Here is a 21535-nt window from a genome sequence, read left to right on the forward strand (position 1 = left end):
TTTAAAAATAATAATAATAAATTAAATAAACAAGATAAAATAAATTAATAAAATATTTTTTTGAGTTTTTATAAATAAAAAAATAAAAAATGCCCTTATTTATTTACTTAATAATTTTTATTTTTGTTTTTTTTTAATTTAATTTTTCTCTTAATGACATTTTAGGTTTTTCAAAGCTTAAATGGAAGAATTGTCGTATTTGCTCAATTTAAAAAATGCATGGGGTTTTTTTTAACAGCATAGGTATTTGCACATTTCGTATATAACATGAATTTTTTTTTGCACTTTATCCTTATATAAATTTTATTTTGTGAATAAATTACGGATAGAGATCTTCATTAGGACATCTCTTGCTCTTTTCAAAATTAATCTAAAGATTAATATTAAGACATGTCATTCATCAGGACACGTTTGTCACATCTCCCTCTCCCCCCCCTCCCGCCGCCCCGCCCCGCCCCGCCCCCACAATCTTAGATATTAAGACCAAATTTTTCTCTTCCCTTTTAGGTAACTTTCATATCTAAATTTTACTTGGTGAAATCCGCCGGCTTCTTCAAAGTTGTGCTAAACGTAACATATACACACATATATAAATAAAAGAAAAAAATGATTAATTCTGTAAACAAAAAAATGAATAATAATAATAATAATAATAATAAATTGTGCCAAACCTAAAACCTTAATTAATTTTCAGAGAGACCCAATGAATTCCTTAATTGATTTCTTGGTTTATTAATTTGTTATGATTTTTTTTTTTTTTTTTAACTCAACATATTTATGATTATTCCCAGGTTAAATGAGCAAAACCTAAAACTTCAATGGTTGGTTTTGAAGCTGATAAAATCAGGAGCAATATCCAAAGAAAATTCACAATTTGAGAGAAAAGAGTAGGTTATGGGTAGGTTAATTATATGAAAATTACTGAAAAGGGAAGAGAAAATTTTAGTCTTATATATAAGATTTAGGGAGAGATAAGGAGACATAAAAAAGAGGGAAAGGATGACGTGGCAAATGACGTATCTTAATATTAGCCTTCAGATTTATTTTGGAGGGAGCACGAGAGACATATCCCAAGGAAGATAAATTATTAGATGGTTGTAGTCTATTCTTTCTTTTTGATGTTCAATAGTTCAAACTGACTCTAATATATATTTTTCTTCCTACCTAACTCTATATTCGGTAGGAATGAATGAAAAAGGGTGGAAGGAAAATAGGAAGGAAGGAACAAATTTCTTTCATTGGGTAGAGATGATATAAGGAAATAAAAGATAATAGGAAGAATGAGTCATTCTTCATTCTTCACAAATTTTCAGCCGCCCAAATATTGGCGAAATATAGGAGAGAAAACAATTGAGCCTATTATAAAAGTTTAAATTACTGCATTATCCTTCAAAAAATATTTGTTAAATCCCATAAATAAAGTAAGGGAGGGGCTTAATGGTAAAAACAACTTAAAATTTTATTAGTCATTTTATCCTAGATTAAATTAAATTGTCAATTTTTTTCATTCTCTTCCATTCAACCGAACAAAAATGGTTGAATTAACTTTTTAATTTTCAACCTATAATTTTTAGTCCTTTTGACATATTTCGTTGCTAATAGCAATGTTTAAGATTGGTCGATTTTAGTTTGCACTCTCACAAAATATATATTTATTTTGTATCGCATTATAAGCTTGTGAGTTGTCAAAATCAAAAAAAAAAAAGCTTGAAAGCACAATTTCATGAAATAATGTTATGATCATTTATATATATATACACCCACACAATTTTCTTAAGCAATTTTTTTTTTTTGTACTACAATTTTACTAGCATAAATATTCAAGTACAATAGGTTCCTCCATAGTTAACCAGAAATCTCTTACAAAACCATGTAAATTTCAACATCTATCGCAAAAATGGCATCTGGATATAATACTACTACTACACAAGTTATTCAAAGTCCCCCGAATTGGACTACTACAGTGGATCTTATTTGGACTGAACTTATTGGTCGAGCCCATGTTTGGAAGTGCTCTAACGTTCAGACATTGATGGTCTATAAATTGATATTTATCTCTGCTCCACAGTTTAAGGCCCAGTTTGGTCGGAGGGTAATGAAAAGAAAAGAAAAGAAAGGTAATGAAGGGAAATAAAATATCATGTTCGGTATAGATTCTGAAAGGAAAAGAAAGGAATCCTAGGGATTCGAAAGGATAGAGATTAGGCATGAAGTGTCAATTTTGTAATCCTTCAAAAAAAAAAAAAAGGGAAGAAATGAAAAGAAAGGGAATGAAAAACTAATCTTGTTAATGAAACTTTGTTAATACCGAAATTGTCTTTATTTGTATAAAAAACAAAATCTATAGAAAAGGGTATGATAATAAATTTATTAAAATAGTTTCCTTTCTTTTCTTTTCCCAAATATGATTACTATCATTTTATTTCTTTTTTAGTTAACCAAACACCCTCTCATTTTCTTCATTTTCTTTTCTTTTATCTCCTAACTAATGTTATTTTTTCTTTTCTTTTCCACCATATCAAACATAGTCAAAGACAACTCTCTCCCTCCTAACTAGTTTTATTTTCTTTCCGAGGTTAAATCAAACGCACACTTGTGCCCATAATGTATTGCTCGAACTCTCAACCTCCTTTTTGGAGAGCAGAAATTATATCATTTGGGCCTGAAGTCCGGTGGCCTCGTTTGCCATCAAAGAGCCCATGGCTTTTCAGGTGTTCTAGGCCCAAGGGCTAAAAGTGTCAAGTTAGGAAATAGGTGGTTTGTGCTACAGAATCTACACACATTTTAGGCATGTGCATGTATAAACATTGATATGATTGTTAGTCTTTATGTGCATTAATTAGAAAATGTTTCTCTATCTCCTTGAGTAGACATGTTGCTCTAATCTTCCAAAGACATTGAAGGCGAGCACGGGATATTAATTCCAACGTGACTTGACCACCTTGGAGCCTGAAATAATTTTGGTCCAATAATGACTTAGTTCCTCATTCTTAACGGTGCGGTAAACTAATAATAAATATACATATTATTTTTAGTTATAAGAATAAAATAAAATAAAAATTATTATAAAGAGTAATATTGATAAGTGTGTTTTTCACCATTTATGATTTGATAATTAAGAATTTTTTCTACCATATTTCATTTGGTAATTAAAGAGAATATGTTCATGTTATAAGTATACATCATTGATGATGATGTACCGACATTGTCGAAGATCTAAGTATTGTCCATTATAATATTTTCCTTCAACCATGTAAGTGATGCAAGGAAATATCAATATTATAACATTAGTGGGCTTAATTGATCTGAAATCATTTATTACCTGGAATTTTATATTATTTGCATTTTTTATACATATTTTTTTTATAATTTTTAAAGTGCCCTCACTGAAAATTTCAAAATTCATTAAAGACCTTGAGAAAATTTTCCAAAATAATAATAAAAAAAAAACTTTTCATTTTCTAACTCATTTGACCAACAAGATTTTAAAAATAAAAAAAAAAAAAACATGTTTTTCTCCTCCAACAGCTCCCACAAAATTTTAATAATCAAAATTTTAGAAAACCCCTCATTTACTATTTATTATTTTGTTTTTATTTTTTATTTTTTAAATCATATTATCATAAATAATTGCACCCTCTCAAGTAAATTTATGGCTTTGTCACTATCGCGATGTAAAGTAGTTTGGTATTACATATGTTTACATGATTAACATGGTTCAGGAGACTCCCATAATTAAATTAATAGATACTTATAAATAGATATTGGGTGTGTCAGTTGTCAATAAAACATAATCCTTCCGTTTTTAAATAGTTAAGTACTTTAAGAATTATAATTCACAGAGTTTCAAAGTAAAGAGAGAGTAACCTGACTTTTTTTTTGTTTTAGATAATACGTTAATAACATGACGCGCCGCCACATTCAATATCTAGTCGAATGCTTATTCTATAGCACCGGTGCAAGATTTGAAAAAAAAAAAAAAAAAAAAAAAAAAAAAAATTAGACAGACGCAGCTTTTCCTTTACACAGTAAAAACAACCGTACAAAATTAAGATCGGACATGGAAAACAGGGACATGGTGAAAACAACTCTCCGCCCAATACAATCTTAAAGTCTGCATGGCCCGCTTTCCACCACGCCACAGCATTCAATTCCCTTTCTGCGACCCAAAAACAAACGCCATTAATCTCTACCTACTGTGCACCAATGCAGGACAATGAAACCCACATGACATCCTTCATTATGAGTGACTCCCTTCACCAAAAAAAACAAAAAAATTATATACATATTTATATATACATACATACATACACGTGTTTATATAAATATATGTACCGATATGGGCTCGGAGGTACTGTTCTCCTTATATCTGCAGAATCTGAACAAAATTTTCCAATGGGTTGAAGAATTTAAGAACTGTTTTGGAGAGAAATTGGAAACTTTTGAAGGGGAAGTTCATTTTGAGCATTATGAAGGGATTTGTGTTAAGGGTTTTGTTCTCTTTCCTAATTGGGACAACTTCGATTTTCCTCATCTTCTCCACCAAAGAAAAAACCTCCTCTGTTCCAGGTATATAAACTCACCAATTCCTGTGATTTATTTTTTTTTATTTTCATTTTTTTATTTTTTGTATAAATGTTACATTTCTTTGATCCCAATGTGATCTTGAAACCCAATGTGATTTTGAAAGGAAAATGATACAAGTTTAGGTTTTTGGTACCGATGTGACGATCTTTGAGATAAATAATCTATTAAGAATCTGAAACATGTTTGTTTGCTGGTGGTGGTTTCTAGGTTGTCTATCTATGTCATATTTGTGGCAGTATCTTTGTGTTTTGTGTGTTGTCAGATATTAGGGCTTGCTATATTTTATACTTTATATAACATGAAAATTCCACCCACATGAAATTGGCTAACATCACAACTTACCCAATAGAGTCGTTATGTTTTCTCATCCCTTCTGTTCTTATTTTTTATTTATCCTCTTTAAAGTAAAATGCCATATTTTCATGTATATATTTTGATATATAATGTGTACTAGAGTAAGAACTTCTGTTTTGTAGATTACTGTATGCATATTAAACTAGGTGATCAATCCTTTCTATTTAATGCCAAATTTGGCGACTCAAGAATCATATTAATTTTGTAATTCCTTACTCGCTCGCATTATCGCATTATCAACTTACTTAATTTTACTGCATTCCTTACTCGCTCGCATTATCGCGCGCACAAAAAAATGCCAGGATAACCAGTTTAGTTAATAATCAGGCCTCCTCCACACCTAAATATTTGTGAATTTGATGGGGCAAGTGTTCCAGTGAAGATAATTAATAGGGTAAATAATTCTCGAGGCATTAGACTAGAGCTGAGCTTGAATGCCAACATTGGTGTTTTGGGGTCTAAATGTGGCTCATGGAAGGAAATTAATTGTCACTAATGAAACTAGAGTGGAGCTGAATGAAATACAGGATTGCGAGTCGCATAATAATTTTGAGAGGTGAATAGCTTGTCAAGTCGGAGTAAGCAATCTATTTATGGACCTTGATAATTCGAGCAGTGCATTTGATCAGGGCTGCCTCCTTGAAAGTTCATGGCTGGAAGCTCAGCTAAACAAGAATACCACCCGCATCAAGTTCCTACTTTCCTCAACTTATTGCAAAGCATGATGATAAGAAGGTTAGGTTTGAACCCAGTCTCTCTCTCACATCACTCCACGTAGGTGAAAGCGGCGCTGAGTAATGTTTCTTCTCTTAAGTAAACCATAATGTGTTAATAAATCATGTTTTCTTCTATGTCGGTACAAGCAAATACTCACTGAGAAAGATGTTGGTGGGAAGTAAATTTTTTATTTATTTTTTCCTTTGGCAAGAAACTCACACATGCCCATTTGCCCTTGTGGGGACTCAAACCCTCACCTTCTACTTTGGGAGGTAGAGGAGATACCACTAGCCCCTCGGTTACAACCCTTGGCGGGAAAAATTTGAGTGCACAAACATTCTTGAATCTACTTGAAAAAGAAGAGAAAAAAGATAATAGAAAAGAATGCTTTGCCTCACTGGCTTGGTGGGAAGATAATGAATTGGGTAAATAATTCTCGAGACATTAGACTAGAGCTGAACTTGAATGCCAATATTGGTGTTTTAGGGTCTAAATGTGGCTCATGGAAGGAAAGTAATTGCCACTAATGAAACTAGAGTGGAGCTTCTCTTCAACAATGCTTTGAAATTAGCTGAATGAAATACAGGATTACTAGTCGCATAATAATTTTGAGAGTTGAATAGCTTGTCAAGTCAGATTAAGCAATTTATTTATGGACCTTGATAATTCGAGCAAGTGCATTTGATCAGAGCTGCCTCCTTGAAAGTTCATGGCTGGAAGCTCAGCTAAACAAGATTACTACTCACATCAATTTTCTACTTTCGTTAACTTATTGCCGAGCATGATGATAAGAAGGTTTGGTTTGAATCCAGTCTCTCTCTCACCACTCCACATAGGTGAAAGCGGCACTGAGTAATTTTTCTTTTCTCAAGTAAATTATAATGTGTTAACAAATCATGTTGTCTTCTCCTTTGGCAAGAAACTTACGCACGCCCATTTGCCCTTGTGGGGACTCGAACCTTCACCTTTCACTTTGGAAGGTAGAGGAGATACCACTAGCCCCTAGGTTATAACCTTTGGTGGGATGAATTTGAGTGCACAAACATTCTTGAATCTACTTGAAAAAGAAGAGAAAAAAAAATCGAAAAGAATGTTTTCCCTCATTGGTGGTCATAACAAGTTGCCCTATCCAATAAAGATACTTGAGGGGCCAATTTTGTATCCTTCGTCTTTTTTCTTCCTTTCTAAAATATATGTTCACTTTAAGTCTGGTAGTTGATCTACCAAGCAAGCTACTTGATTGTCTCGTATGGAGAATGTTTCTTAAAATTACATTTCTGTCCGTCTCACAGCAAGAGTTAATTCCATCAGTATTCCTAGAACTCTGGTCTAGAAAAAGTAAATGGAGTAGATGCTTTAGAGCTACTACAAAAACCGCTAAAACTCGTGTTTGGATTTAGTAACCATTCACATAAATTCCTAGCTTCAACCATTCTGGAAACACCACTTCTCATCAGATTTGCACGAATTAAGCATGCCCCGAGCTTTCATCTTGAGTTAGGATCGTACTCCCCTGGAGATTGTAGTTGCATTACTTCTAGCTTTCTTGTTCCTAGACAAAGTGGATTCAGAATTTTCATTCCAAGGCATAACTTGTATCCATACACAGATAAACTTCATATTTGCTGGCAGTACGGTTCCAAAAACATAGCCATTCCCACTTCCTCGTGTCAATCCCATGAGCTTTTTTTCCGCTCTCATTTCATCATGATGGGGGAGCAAGTCAAAATAGAAAATTCTTTTGTTATTGTTGTTGATGGGGGATGCTCAATCACACTCATTTTTGTTTAACACCACTTACTTTATGTACTGCTATATATTTCCGTTCACCAGAAAGCGTTAGCATATGAGGCTTTGATAAATGTTGATGTGATGCTTTGGTGGTGTGAAGTTTTTTCAAAGACATAATTTAAGTTTTGAACTTAGGGTAAAAGAAAAAAAGAGGCTCTCCAGATCGAGTGTATAATTCTCCATTCAATAGATATTCAGGTCTAATGCGCTTCTTTTTTCTTCTAATTCTGTACTCTTCGGTCATCATCAATCCTCTAAAACTATGATCGGCTTGTTTAATATGTTGGTGCATGATGATTCAGCAGATGACCTTTACATTCGAGCTGAAAACTGAATTGTTGTTGGGCAATGCTAGCCAAAATGCTTTATCATGTGTTTTTTTCCTTGGTGGAAATACAGGAGAAAATTACAGTAGGTGTTATATTTGCTTGCAGATCAATTTCACAAAGTTACTTATGGTGACATATCGGTGATTTAAATTGGTAGATTAGCCTGATTAAACACTTCTAAGCTTTGAAAAACAAGATTAATTGGAATGCTTACGTAACATTCTTCATATTAGTGTCAGATATGGCTTTGACTCGTGATGACAATGGTATGATGACTGCAACAAGCAGGAGGTTGAAGGTACATGCACTAAACTGAAGAGCTTTTGAGGCTTAGAAGTCCATTTGACCATGCAGGGAGCTGTGACAAAAACTACCTAAGTTAACTGAGTGGCCACACTTCAGAATAGTTGTTTCCCATTTAACTAGGACGCGGGCAAGGTTTTTTGGCTTGGATTTGGATGTGACTTTTTTTTTGTTTTTCCTCCTTCCGATCTGCAGGAAAAGGGCTATACTTCAAGCACTGACAATAGTGCTGCAGGCAGTGTAAATCTGGACGATTACCGCCCTATTGATCCGGTTCCAAGTTCGAAGAATTCCATAAGACCTGGACCTATCCAGCATGGAACTCCTATTAGACCATATATTCCAAGGCCTTCGCCTCCCGGTAATCCAAAGCGCGGTGGGATTCCTTAGCCTACTTTAGAACTCCTTCTCTGTGAAGGCTAGCTACGGTCGAAAAATGAAGAATGTAATAATAAATTATCATTTTGCAGGATGTTTGAACCATCATCCTGTTGAGTAATCTTGTTGTGATGCCAACTTTTATACCTATGTATGGTACATCTTTTAATTTTACAAATGTTTGATGTTCTTATGTGGATATTTTTTTCTTGTGGTCTGAATATGGAGCATTATATACAATGTTCAAATTCATCTCCCTTGAGAGAAGCAGTCTTAAACTTATTTATGGGAAAAAAAGTTAATAGTTAGGATTCGGACTAAAATCTTCTTCTGCAAAACAATGTCACATTCTCTTCGGTTAGTGATATACGTTAAAAAAAAAAAAAAATGTTGTGATATATAGCCCCGCGACAGATAACGTACAGGTGGGTTGCACTCAGTAAAAACAGTAAGAACTTGTCATGTTTGAGCATGCAATGAACAATAATGAACAATAAACTTGTAAGTTTCTTGCCAAGCTAATAATTATAATAATAATAAATTTTGTTTTTTTATATCTACGAGTAGGACATGAAACAGTAGAGAACTAGAGATTCAACATGAAAATCTATCCAACCCAAAATTCATTTCACCAGTTTGGATCATAACTTTGAATCTGGATTAACAAATGGTCAAAATATGGATCTTTTCTATTAAGTCCATCTTGAATTCCAAAATTTTATCCAAAAGAAGTTCACTGATCCCAAAACTAAATATGAATTTTGAATTCGTTCCATGCCTTAAAAGAGATATACGTGATACGGTAATTATAAGAATATTTTTTTTGCGCCTGTTATACCGTACAACGGGTGCATTCAGACTGTTTGTGTAATATATGCATCCATGCACGGTAAGGGTAAAAACAAATTTCTCGGATAATTGCAATTTTAATATGCTGAGAAAATATCTTTTTAATGCAAAATACAACAATTCAAGGAGTTTTCTTTTTCTAAAACCATTCGCATTCTGTGATAGAATTGGCTATTCTGTCCGATAGAACATGTATTTTTCCTTATCTAATTTAACTTTGATCACACAAATATAATAGTTTTGATAAAATTGTTTTAGTATATATAGATATATATATATATATATGTATAAATTAATAATTAATAAATATATATTATTTTTAAAAGTAAATTTTATATTATGAAACCGATAAATTAAGAGATCAAAATAAGAAATTACTGTACGATTATCGAGTAATAAATAAATTAAATTACATTGGTAAAACTTTTTTTTGTTAAAATACATTGGTAAAACTTGATAAAGTCAACTATGGAGAAAGGAATAGGAAAGTGAGAGGAGATTAAGGTGGGCCCACCTAGATTCTCATTAGGACGGCGGCCACTACCTATAAATATGAGGGATTGCAAGACACAAATCAAAAAAACACTCACACTCCCTCTCTGAGTACCTACGGTTTCTCAAAGATGTCTTACTGGCGAGGAGACGATCGTAAGCGGCGGAGATTCGAAGAGGAAGAGGACGACGACGACGATTTTGATGGCGGTCGTGGTGGTGGTCACCGCGCGAAGAGGCTGTATGGGTCTCAATTCTTCGACCTCGAGGCGGCTGTGGACAGTGATGAAGAGGAGGAGGAGGAGGAAGAAGGCGAAGACGGTTAGGGTTTCTTTCCTATAATTCAACTCTCTCTCTATATATACGTAAATCTATGCATACATTGTGTTTATCACAAGCAGAAGTTGAATGATTCATGTACTAACTGAAATTGGTGTCAAAATATTGAAAAATAAACACGATTAGATTGTGAAAATTTGGCCTTGCTGGGTTGCAACTCCTAAAATTATTTTCAAGAACAGATTTCAGAGAATCGAAACGGAGAACAGTTCTCAAAATTTTCAGTTTGAAAAACAAAACTCATAAATCTGCTTGGTTGTATATTCTGAAAATTGTTTTGTGAAAACGAAAAAATATTGCATATTACTCTTTTATTTATTTCTTAAATTTATTACGACTATTAGATGTTTTTTTGAACTAAGAATATAGCTTTGGTAAAGTCAATTGTTCGGGACAAATCATTAGGGCATATGCCAAGAACACAAACCAACAAATTGAAATTGATATTAACTGAAACTCTCAGGATTAACTGTCTCGATTCATTGAAATACACAAAAGTGAAACAGGTTTCAATGAAGTAAAAGGTATGAAACCCTAAATGACAGAGAGAGACCTTCATGAACTTGAATTAGAAAGTAAAAGCAAAAAAATATGTAGACAAAAGGCATGAATATCATATTTCTAACAACCACGAAACCTTTAATATCTTTGACATAGTATGTGAAAAATCGGTGACAAAGAAATCAAGCAATAAATCAGAAAGGGGACCAAACCATGAAGATCAACCAAATAGAGAAAGAGGATCCAACTCCCAGAAATCCGTGAACAAACACTGTGAATCTAAGTGAGCGAGTGATGGATGGTTTACCTTGAAGATGGACACAAAGAGATGTCTTCTTGATCGGGAAAGAGGGAGAAAGAGATCTCTTCTGTGATGAGAGAAAAACCATTATAAATGAGGGATTGACTTACGTTTAGGTTGGGCTTTCAGTACGTTTTTTAAGTGGGCATCGATCTTGTCCGTGTATTCACTCACTCTTCTTTACAAAACTCCCAAAATAGCTTCTAATTTTTATCTAAAAACAACAACTCTTCTAACTCAGTTTTCAAAAAACTCTTCTTAAAAAAAACAACCAAGTGATCAAACTGCATTTTTTTATTTCTAATTTTGTTTTCGCTGACTAATAATTTTGTTTTCATTATGATTGTTGATGGTCTGAATGTTTGAACATACAGACTTCATACTGGACGGTGGGGCTGAACTTGAAGATGAAGGTGACTCTAGAAGGATGCAACATCGCCCAGTATTGCTGCCAAGAGATAATGAAGAAGAAGAGGAAGATGTCGAAGCTCTGGAAAGAAGCATTCACGCAAGATATTATGCTAGGTCAAGTCACATAGTAGAATATGATGATGAGGAAACAACGGGTATTGTAGAACAACAAGCTCTTTTGCCGTCCATTAGGGATCCAAAGCTGTGGTTGGTTAAGTGTGCGGTATAGTTATAACACTCATTTTATCATTTCATAATCTTTAGTGCTTGCCTACTTGCATGATTTAATCGTAATGTATTTATTAAGTATTTCTTCTTAATTTTGTGCTAGATTGGTCATGAGAGGGAGGTGGCTGTTAGGCTAATGCAAAAGTGCATTGACAAAGGATCTGAATTGCAAATTAGGTCAGCTATAGCCCTTGATCATCTCCAAAACTATATATATATTGAAGCAGACAAAGAAGCCCATGTCAAGGAGGTACATTGCTAAACTCTTTGCAATAATCTATCTATGCATATAGAATCTGGATCCCCATCTGTGGAGAGGATCATGTGCCTTGGTTTGTGTTGCAATTGGATTGTTGGTGCAACACAACAGATACATGAAAAATTTGTTGCATAAGCAATGTAATAGCGCATGATGTGACACGTGATGAAATGGCACAGGAGAGGATTTGGGTTCATGCATATATGTGCGATGATTTGACCCTTTTATATTTGATTCTACTTCAGGCTTGCAGGGGCATGACGAACATATATTCTAATAATGTATTGCTTGTTCCAATCAAAGAAATGAGTGACGTCCTTTCTGTGGAAAGCAAAGCTGTTGATATTTCCCGGGATACTTGGGTCAGAATGAAGATTGGGACATACAAGGGGGACCTTGCAAAAGTGCGAACCTTCTTCCTTTCTTCATGATCCTCGTGATATTACTTTTACAGTTTATTTTATTATATATTTTTTCTAACTTTCAGGTTTTTTATTTTTAGGTTGTGGATGTAGATAATGTACGCCATAAAGTTACAGTGAAACTAATTCCACGGATCAATTTACAGGCTCTGGCAAATAAATTGGTATATCTTTATTACTTGTTAATTAGAGCTAATGATCAATACTTTCAACTCTTGACTTATTCTCTTAGGGATTGTTTCACTTATTTTCTTAGGGCTCGTTTGACTTATTGTCTACAAAGTTTTAATTTCTTTGAGCCCGAAAAAATAAGCATTTTGTATTGTTTGATTATATTTGCTGAATTAATCAAATTCAGATTAATCATAAAAATGCAATTGCATATGTTCCATCGAAATGTCCTAGTAATTAAAAGAGCAACTTATTCTTGTTTTAGGAAGGTAGAGAAGTTCCAAAGAAGAAGACATTTGTTCCTCTTCCACGTTGTATGAATGTTGATGAAGCAAGGTAACCTTATTTCTATTATCGCCAATAGCAAAATAACAATTACTCATTGTTTCTGGCATATCTATGTTAAGATATTCCTTTATGCTTCATCTTCAGAGAAATGCACATCCATGTGGGGCGTAAACAGGACCGAGTGACCGGTGATTGGTTTGAGTATATATGCGGCATGATGTTCAAGGATGGTTTCTTATACAAAACTGTATCCATGAAGTCAATTAGTACTCAGAACATACAACCAAATTTTGATGAACTTGAGAAATTCAGACAACCTGGAGGGAGTGGAGATGGAGATACGGCTAGTCTATCCACTTTATTTGCCAACAGGAAGAAGATTCATTTTATGAAAGGTGATCGGGTTATTGTTGTCAAGGGAGATGTGAAGAATTTGAAGGGTTTGGTTGAGAAAGTGGAGGAAGACATTGTTCATATTAGACCAATGGCAGAGGAGGAGGTGGAGGGCCTTACGGTATAACACAAATCGATTTTCCTTTCCGTTTTTATGTAATCATTCAGATCAAGTTTCCACAATTAATACCTGTCTATTTTTATTCATATTTTGCAGAAAACTAAAACTCTTGCTGTAAGAGAAAAAGATCTTTGCAAGTACTTTAAACCGGGGAATCATGTGAAGGTTGTCTCTGGTGCAACAGAAGGTGAAACCGGTATGGTTATAAAGGTTGATGGGCATTGTGTAACAATTGTGTCTGATACAACTAAAGAAGATGTGAGTGGTATTCTGTTTTTGTGGTTTTAAAATCCTTGATTGTTCTAATTCTTATTCTTTTATTTTTCCTAGTGGACAACTAACACCAAATGTGCTGTATTTTAGATACGTGTATTCGCTAACAATGTTGTTAGGAGCTCGGAAGTAACATGTGGTGTTACCCGAATAGGGGACTATGAGCTTCACGATCTTGTGCTGTTGGAGTAAGTTCTCATTTATTTTGTCATCTTATTTCCTTTCTTTCAGTCAAGTTCTTATACTGTATGCCAATTTTGTGCAGTAATATGGGCTTTGGTGTAATCGTAAATGTGGGAAAAGAAGCTTTCAAGGTGACTGATATAATTCTAGTGGCAAATATGATGGAATGTCTTGCTGAATTATTGTATAAAGATATATATATTTTTTGTTTTTAAGGTTCTTAAGGGAGTTCCGGAAAGAGCAGAAGTGGTGCCTATTCGATTAAGAGAGATAAAGTGCAAACTTGAGAAGAAAACATATGCACAAGATCTGTCAAAGAACACAATATCAGTGAAAGATGTTGTTAGGATTCTTGAGGGTCCTTGCAAAGTGAGATCCTCAACACTATTTGTTTTATCTATTCATATTAATTATTCGACCATGTTGTTCATCGCTATTAATTCTGTCATATATAGGGCAAACAAGGCACTGTTGAACATATTTATAGAGGAATTTTGTTCGTCTACGATCATCATAACCTTGAGCATGCTGGCTTTATCTGTGCTAAATCCCAATCTTGCATGGTTGTTGGCGGATCACGTTCCAATAGAAATGTATGTCTTTCATATTTTGTACTGACGAAAATTATTTTGTTGTTGGGATTTTGCAATTTTTGCTAATCCTTATGGTTCAGTGTCTTCAAGCTCTTATGTTACCACTTCTGCAGGGTAATTCACTGGCTTCAAGATTTGAACAACTGAGAACTCCACCTTGTATTCCCGAGTCTCCGAGGAGTTTTTCTAGAGGCGGCCCTCCCACAGGTGGCTGATGTTTAGAATTTAATGCCCTTCCAATCTTATACTACATTTTTATTTAAATTTACTATTCTCTTTCTGGTTATAATCACTATGATGAATAGTTCAAGAAATGAGATTTTACCGTGTTTTTACAATGGTATAGCTGGAGGAAGTCATCGAGGTGGAAGAGGGCATGATGCATTGGTTGGAACTACAATAAAAGTTCGTCAGGGTCCCTTTAAAGGCTACCGTGGGCGTGTTGTAGATGTTAAAGGTCCATCCGTCCGAGTCGAACTTGAGTCCCAAATGAAGGTCATTTCAGGCAAGTTTCCAAAAAGTCCTTGTTAATCATGTTTTCCCCTGTGGATAAATATTGAAAAATGATATGTAGTCCGACAATCAAACTAATTTGACTATTTCATGTGGGTGGGGATGACTTCATCCCCCACTCGCGTAAATACAGTTGGATGTGTCCGGCTTTCGGACGCTATATGGATTATGACTCTTACTATTGTTGTCTTTGCAGTTGACTGGAATCATATTTCAGACAACGTGATTTTTTCAACTCCGTACAGGTAGTTATGATTTTGCCTTTTGTTTGAATTTTTTTTTTACTACACAGGTTGAAATTTCTAATTGATTCTGTTTCATCAGTGACACGCCTGGATATGGTTCTGGAAGTGAAACCCCAATGCATCCTTCAAGGACACCACTGCATCCCTCTATGACTCCTATGAGAGAACCTGGAGGTTTGTTCTTTTAAGTCTACCTTATTTTGTAACCACATCGCTTTCAACTTTATTTCACTTTATTAATCTGTTTTTGTTTCTCTTTAATGTTTTCTACAGCAACATCAACACCAGTTCATGATGGGATGAGGACCCCTAGGCGTGACAGAGCATGGAATCCGTACGAATCCATTAGTCCACCAAGATTTATTACTGTTTGATTAGCAGCAACAGCAACTACTTTCTGGTTGTGGAAACCTTTGGTGCAACATTAGGTGGTTGCGTAAACCCGAGTAAAGAAAATTTGCTAATTGTTTTTTGTAATTTTGTCGACCTTTATGTCTATCAAAAGAAAAGTAATCTTGTACATGCTACATATTGTCCTAAATTTTGAAGGGAAAAAAAAAATTAAAAAAAAAAGAAAAAAAAATCCCACTGTTATATGGTTCTAAATACTGAGGAATACAAAAACCCCTATTTTCTCTGCAGTCAATCACAGAAAATGTATAATAACTTGATTAGGATGAAGATTCAGTTAAACCATAATTTTATTGTCAAATGATGACAATTAGGAGTTTGAAAGTGTCATTACTTAGGGGAAGATCTGATGTTACACATAGGAAATGATTTCTTGCTTGGGGGAATTGCTTTTGGCATGTTCCCATTTCTTTTATCGCCATGATTCTCCTTTCTATTGGAAACCCTAGAAAAAGAGAGTGTGACAGTGGGAACTAAAAAAGGACAAGTTTACTTTTGTCACTCGATCTTAAGCTGTGTTTGGCGGCATGGAATTTGAGTCTTGGAATTGAAATTAGTAGAATTAGAGAAAAACAATTGGGAAAAGAGAATGAACTAATTTCAATTCTAAAACTCGAAATCCATGTTTGCCAAACATAGCATCACTGTTTTTTTATTGAATTGGGAAAAGATAATGAACTAGAAGAAATGCAGCTGGTGAGATGTGTTCAATGAAATGAAAGATTGGTAGTTATTTGAGAATGAACCAAAGTGGGATATGAAATTAGCTTGAGTTAGGAGTACTATTGTTGAAGTCTGGTGCCATAGTCAAAGATCAGTTGCATGAAATTGGTGTATTGAATTTAAAATTAGAGAAAAGTTTATTTTGGACTGTTATCTAATACTCCATAGGTATCTGTAATCTTACTGAATGCTGTGATATTTATCATTCCATAAATGGTTTTAGATTTAGGCTCTATATGTTTGGATGTAAAATATTTTTTTAATTTTTTAGGTGTTTGGTTCTAGGAAAATATTTAGAAAGAAAAAAAAAATATTAAAATTTAACAAAAATAACTTACTCATTAATTTTTTATAAGTTATTTTGCACGGCCGTCTAATAGACTCGACCTCAACTTTGATCTAGACTTTTGCCAAATATAATAAAAAAATAAAATTTGAAAACAATATTTTACCAAGCAACAAACGGAACCTTAAATTTCATTTTTCTCCTCCCCAATTTAAACTTATGGAAGACACTCATTTTCACTATGCATAAATATTAAAGTTCTATGGCCTGTCTAAATGCATTTCTACATTTCTTGGTTGGTCTTTTGCTACCCAAAAGAATAATTGACAATAAATATTTGGTTGCAATTTTTAATATTCCGGAAAAATAAAAACAACTGCTTCTCTATCTCATCTTTGATACGTGAAAGTTTGCTTTTAGAAAACAAATATATAATAGAAAAATAAATCACAAAGTCGATGAATGAAAATTTATATATACTTTTTATTTTTTAAAAAAGGCTTGAAAATAAAAAGAAGCAACAGAGCTATTGATACACTGTGATACCTCCCAATTTCGGAACACGGGTTGATCAAATCCGTGCACAAAACCAAAGATATCAAAATAATTAAAGTATTTAAACAAACATAGAATACAAAAATGAATAATGAAGAATAAATAAATAATTTTCTTACTACTTCTCCAAAAATACAACTCGAGAATCTCGTAATGCAAGGACCCTTAAAAACAGTATCCAATAATCCAGTCAACTATATATAAAATAAATCTATCGTCATAATTTGGAATAAACTGAAAGAATAGATAAGTTCTCCAGTTGCGGATCCTCAATTTTGAGACTTGAACCTCTAATAACTTGAAAGATAAAAATAAGTGGGTCAAACTCATGAATAAGTTCTCTCTACCAGGCCTCTGAAAATCAATAAGCAGATCATCTCAGATCAAAACAAACCTAGTAAAGTTTTTATCTTTAATAAACAATGATACATATATATATAAATAATTATATATAAATAAAACAGTCACATCTATTACTAGGTTCATTAATCCCAAAACCATTATCAATGATTAAATAATAATCATACCTAAACCAATCCACCATTTCTTTTAAAGAAAAGTTCCTTAACCTCAATACCATCCTAGACGGTTAATTAATCATTTAAACAATAAACTATATTTTAAGGAATATTTCATTTAATCCAATACCTAATAACAATTTTAATTATTTAAATTATACAACCAATATATAGGCTTTGACAAATCATCCATGTCTCCACCAATATTATTTTATTAATATATATAAAATAATACACTAACTTGTAAATATTAGATTATTCTAATTTAAGAATATTTAATCTTAATCCAAACTATATATACAATAACCATAGATGCAATTTAAACATCTAATACACATAACCATTAACTTATACTTTAGCAAATTAACCATGCCATTATAAATATATTTATTAATATATTGACAACTCAACCATGCTTCCTTAAGTATATATTTTTATACTTTTAATTAGCAACTTATCCATACTTGCTATGTATGTGTTTTATTGATACAAATATTCAGGCTATATATTTAAGCTTTTGGCAATTCATCCATGCCTACAATTCAACCATGTATCAACTTTAAAGTTAACGATGAATTAAATCACACATAGACATCTCATGCATTTCATCAGTATAACATTACCTTAATAACCAACTTATCCAGATATACCAAATAAGAATAATTAATATTAATTATCTTAAATGATATATATAAAAATATATATATACATACATATATATTATATAATATATAAATATGTATAATATCATCCATAGTAATCTTTGATTATTTAAATCATATATATATATATACACACACATCCCTCTATACTTATCCTAAACAATTAAACCATATATACACATATATAAATAATTATATATATAAATAATTTTATATATATATATATATATATATATATATATATATATATATACTTTCTTCTATAACAATATATTAATTTAATTATATTTACACAATTTAAATGCTACTAAATATCGTCAGAAATAGTTTCCCATAAATACTCTATCTCGGTAAATAATTTTTCGACACCGTCTCACTAAAACGTAAATATATCATAGTATGATAGGAATCTAATAATGAAATTGGTACCATTGGAAAGATGAAAAAAAATCCTTAAATTTGAGCTCAAGAATGACCTAATTTCAATTTAAGATAACTGAGTTATGACTGTTTAAATTTCGAGTAATAAAATAGGCAAAATAATAGGCTGAGTTCAATCGCTATTGTGAGCGCGACCACACCAAATCATTTCTTTGTTGACCAGAACAAGTCAACGATCCAGATGCATGCGCGCACCAGATCTTTATGCGCCGTCGTCCCTCATCATTTAATCCAACAACCATTATTTGAGTGCGCACCATGTTTTTCATGTGCCGCGCCACACCGGATTATTATTTTGATGACCAGCTACATGGTCCAGATCTAATGCGCACCTAATTTTCATGCATCTCGACTACACTGGATCAACTCACTTATACTAAAATAAACTAAGGGCCAGCTCTGAGTATGTACCCTATTCCTATGCACATGTAAACACAGAATCCTTCTCGGATGCATGCGGTCCTGATGTGGGCGCATTGAAAGGTTGTATGCCACGCCACACAGGATCACATCCCTTAATGAAGGCACCGATTTCTATAGAAGCGTTATATATATATATATATAATTACCAAATAAATATACGAAATTAAATCTAATAAATTCCAAATATCAAAAAAATTCTAGAAAATTACAGAAAATTCCCAGATTTTCTATAAACCCTAAATAACCTTCTTAGGTCACAGATCAAGCAGAATAGTCGATTTAAATATATAGAACCTATATATATAATTAAAATCCAACAACTCTAAAAAAATAATAATAATAATAAATCATGCTTTTAGTATTAGGATTAATCTTAATTTAATCAAATAAAATTAACTTAATACTTTTGATTAAATCTGTTCTAACCATGATTTAAATTAATAATTTAAATTTAAAACTTTGATACTCAAGGTGAAATCTTTATGAGTTTTAAAAGGAAAGTTAGAGAAGAAAGTTTCGAAACAAAATCGACACTTCAAGCCTTAATTGTCTCTTCAAAATCTGACGTCCTCTTTTTCAGATCCGGCCTCCTCCTTGTCAGTTTTCTCTTCTTCTCTCTCTACCTTTCTTATTTTCTAACGTAGAAAACTTTTATCTGTAAAGCCTTATGTGTATATTTATACATACATTAAAATCCAAATCCCATTCTTAGTAGAACTACCAAATAAAAGAAATAATAATTATTAAATATATATACACATATATTATATAATATATATTTGTATATTTCCTTCCATACTAATCCTTAACCAATTAAATCATAAACATATATACATATATCAATATATATATATATATATATATATATATATCATTCCATAATAATTATTAATTAATTATATTTATATACATATAATTATATATATATATACAAGGATAATTATTTAAATATCTTTATAACCATGAACGCCTATTAATTAACCCAAGACCACATCTTTTGGCCCAACTTTACTTAAGCCTAATCTAATTAATTTAAATAAATAAAATAATTAATTAAATAATGAAGTTAAAATAACTAAATACATGAAGCACATAAACAAACAAGAATTTACAACTAAGTCACACCATACCAATAAAATCAACACGCCAATAATTCAATCAATAATCAAGCTCACAAATAATTAGTCATCATACATAATCATGAAATATAACTTAATTAAGATAAGTTAATTAATCTAACACTCAATAAAATAAAATAAATCATTTAAAAATAAAATAAAATAATTAATCCCAATTAATAAATCCTTTAAAAATATCGGGATATTACATACACCATTCAACAATACCCAAAATTATGTGGTTACTTATACACCAAAGCCATAGTTTCAATGACAGTTACTGCATTCCTTACTCGCTCGCATTATCGCGCGCGCAAAAAAATGCCAGGATAACCAGTTTAGTTAATAATCAGGCCTCCTCCACACCTAAATATTTGTGAATTTGATGGGGCAAGTGTTCCAGTGAAGATAATTAATAGGGTAAATAATTCTCGAGGCATTAGACTAGAGCTGAGCTTGAATGCCAATATTGGTGTTTTGGGGTCTAAATGTGGCTCATGGAAGGAAATTAATTGTCACTAATGAAACTAGAGTGGAGCTGAATGAAATACAGGATTACGAGTCGCATAATAATTTTGAGAGGTGAATAGCTTGTCAAGTCGGAGTAAGCAATCTATTTATGGACCTTGATAATTCGAGCAAGTGCATTTGATCAGGGCTGCCTCCTTGAAAGTTCATGGCTGGAAGCTCAGCTAAACAAGAATACCACCCGCATCAAGTTCCTACTTTCCTCAACTTATTGCAAAGCATGATGATAAGAAGGTTAGGTTTGAATCCAGTCTCTCTCTCACATCACTCCACATAGGTGAAAGCGGCGCTGAGTAATGTTTCTTCTCTTAAGTAAACCATAATGTGTTAATAAATCATGTTTTCTTCTATGTCGGTACAAGCAAATACTCACTGAGAAAGATGCTGGTGGGAAGTAAATTTTTTATTTATTTTTTCCTTTGGCAAGAAACTCACACATGCCCATTTGCCCTTGTGGGGACTCAAACCCTCACCTTCCACTTTGGGAGGTAGAGGAAATACCACTAGCCCCTCGGTTACAACCCTTGGCGGGAAGAATTTGAGTGCACAAACATTCTTGAATCTACTTGAAAAAGAAGAGAAAAAAGATAATAGAAAAGAATATTTTCCCTCACTGGCAGTCATAACAAGTTGCGGTCATAACAACCCTTGGTGGGAAGATAATGAATTGGGTAAATAATTCTCGAGACATTAGACTAGAGCTGAACTTGAATGCCAATATTGGTGTTTTAGGGTCTAAATGTGGCTCATGGAAGGAAAGTAATTGCCACTAATGAAACTAGAGTGGAGCTTCTCTTCTAGTTATCAACAATGCTTGGAAATTAGCTGA

At 32.9% G+C, this 21535-nt stretch overlaps 2 protein-coding genes across 3 annotated transcripts; both read left to right on the forward strand.

Moving 5' to 3' along the window:
* The first annotated feature begins 4301 nt into the window (after positions 1–4301).
* On the forward strand, positions 4302–8658 carry LOC132274010 (uncharacterized). Of its 2 annotated transcripts, none has more exons than XM_059775153.1 (3): positions 4302–4569; positions 8018–8076; positions 8277–8658. In XM_059775153.1, the coding sequence occupies exons 1-3, from the start codon at positions 4470–4472 to the stop codon at positions 8469–8471; spliced, it is 354 nt and encodes a 117-aa protein (XP_059631136.1). In that variant the 5' UTR covers positions 4302–4469; the 3' UTR covers positions 8472–8658. The 2 variants fall into 2 exon arrangements, with proteins under 2 accessions (XP_059631136.1, XP_059631135.1); XM_059775152.1 differs by having other exon boundaries at positions 4317–4569; positions 8012–8076.
* Positions 8659–9905: 1247 nt separating this feature from the next.
* Positions 9906–16223, forward strand: LOC132274011 (putative transcription elongation factor SPT5 homolog 1). Its single transcript, XM_059775154.1, has 17 exons — positions 9906–10121; positions 11316–11575; positions 11684–11830; positions 12085–12243; positions 12342–12425; positions 12698–12768; positions 12865–13234; positions 13331–13492; positions 13598–13695; positions 13773–13821; positions 13907–14059; positions 14146–14283; positions 14397–14493; positions 14630–14788; positions 14993–15041; positions 15121–15215; positions 15315–16223. The coding sequence occupies exons 1-17, from the start codon at positions 9932–9934 to the stop codon at positions 15413–15415; spliced, it is 2382 nt and encodes a 793-aa protein (XP_059631137.1). The 5' UTR covers positions 9906–9931; the 3' UTR covers positions 15416–16223.
* Positions 16224–21535: the final 5312 nt, after the last annotated feature.

This window comes from Cornus florida, unplaced genomic scaffold (genome assembly GCF_030987335.1).
Source record: "Cornus florida cultivar Cherokee Brave unplaced genomic scaffold, ASM3098733v1 CherokeeBrave_3.0.0_Hap2_Chr09, whole genome shotgun sequence".
In the NCBI taxonomy this organism is placed as follows: Eukaryota; Viridiplantae; Streptophyta; class Magnoliopsida; order Cornales; family Cornaceae; genus Cornus; species Cornus florida.

Excerpts from the sequence above, each read along its gene's own strand:
- LOC132274011 (XM_059775154.1), top strand. The coding sequence starts at position 9,932 with ATGTCTTACTGGCGAGGAGACGATCGTAAGCGGCGGAGATTCGAAGAG. Across the intron at positions 12,244-12,341 it reads ACAAGGGGGACCTTGCAAAA|GTTGTGGATGTAGATAATGT; the intron begins GTGCGAACCTTC and ends TTTTATTTTTAG. Across the intron at positions 15,216-15,314 it reads TCCTATGAGAGAACCTGGAG|CAACATCAACACCAGTTCAT; the intron begins GTTTGTTCTTTT and ends TGTTTTCTACAG.
- LOC132274010 (XM_059775152.1), top strand. The coding sequence starts at position 4,470 with ATGAAGGGATTTGTGTTAAGGGTTTTGTTCTCTTTCCTAATTGGGACA. Across the intron at positions 4,570-8,011 it reads AAAAACCTCCTCTGTTCCAG|TGTCAGATATGGCTTTGACT; the intron begins GTATATAAACTC and ends TCTTCATATTAG. Across the intron at positions 8,077-8,276 it reads CAACAAGCAGGAGGTTGAAG|GAAAAGGGCTATACTTCAAG; the intron begins GTACATGCACTA and ends TCCGATCTGCAG.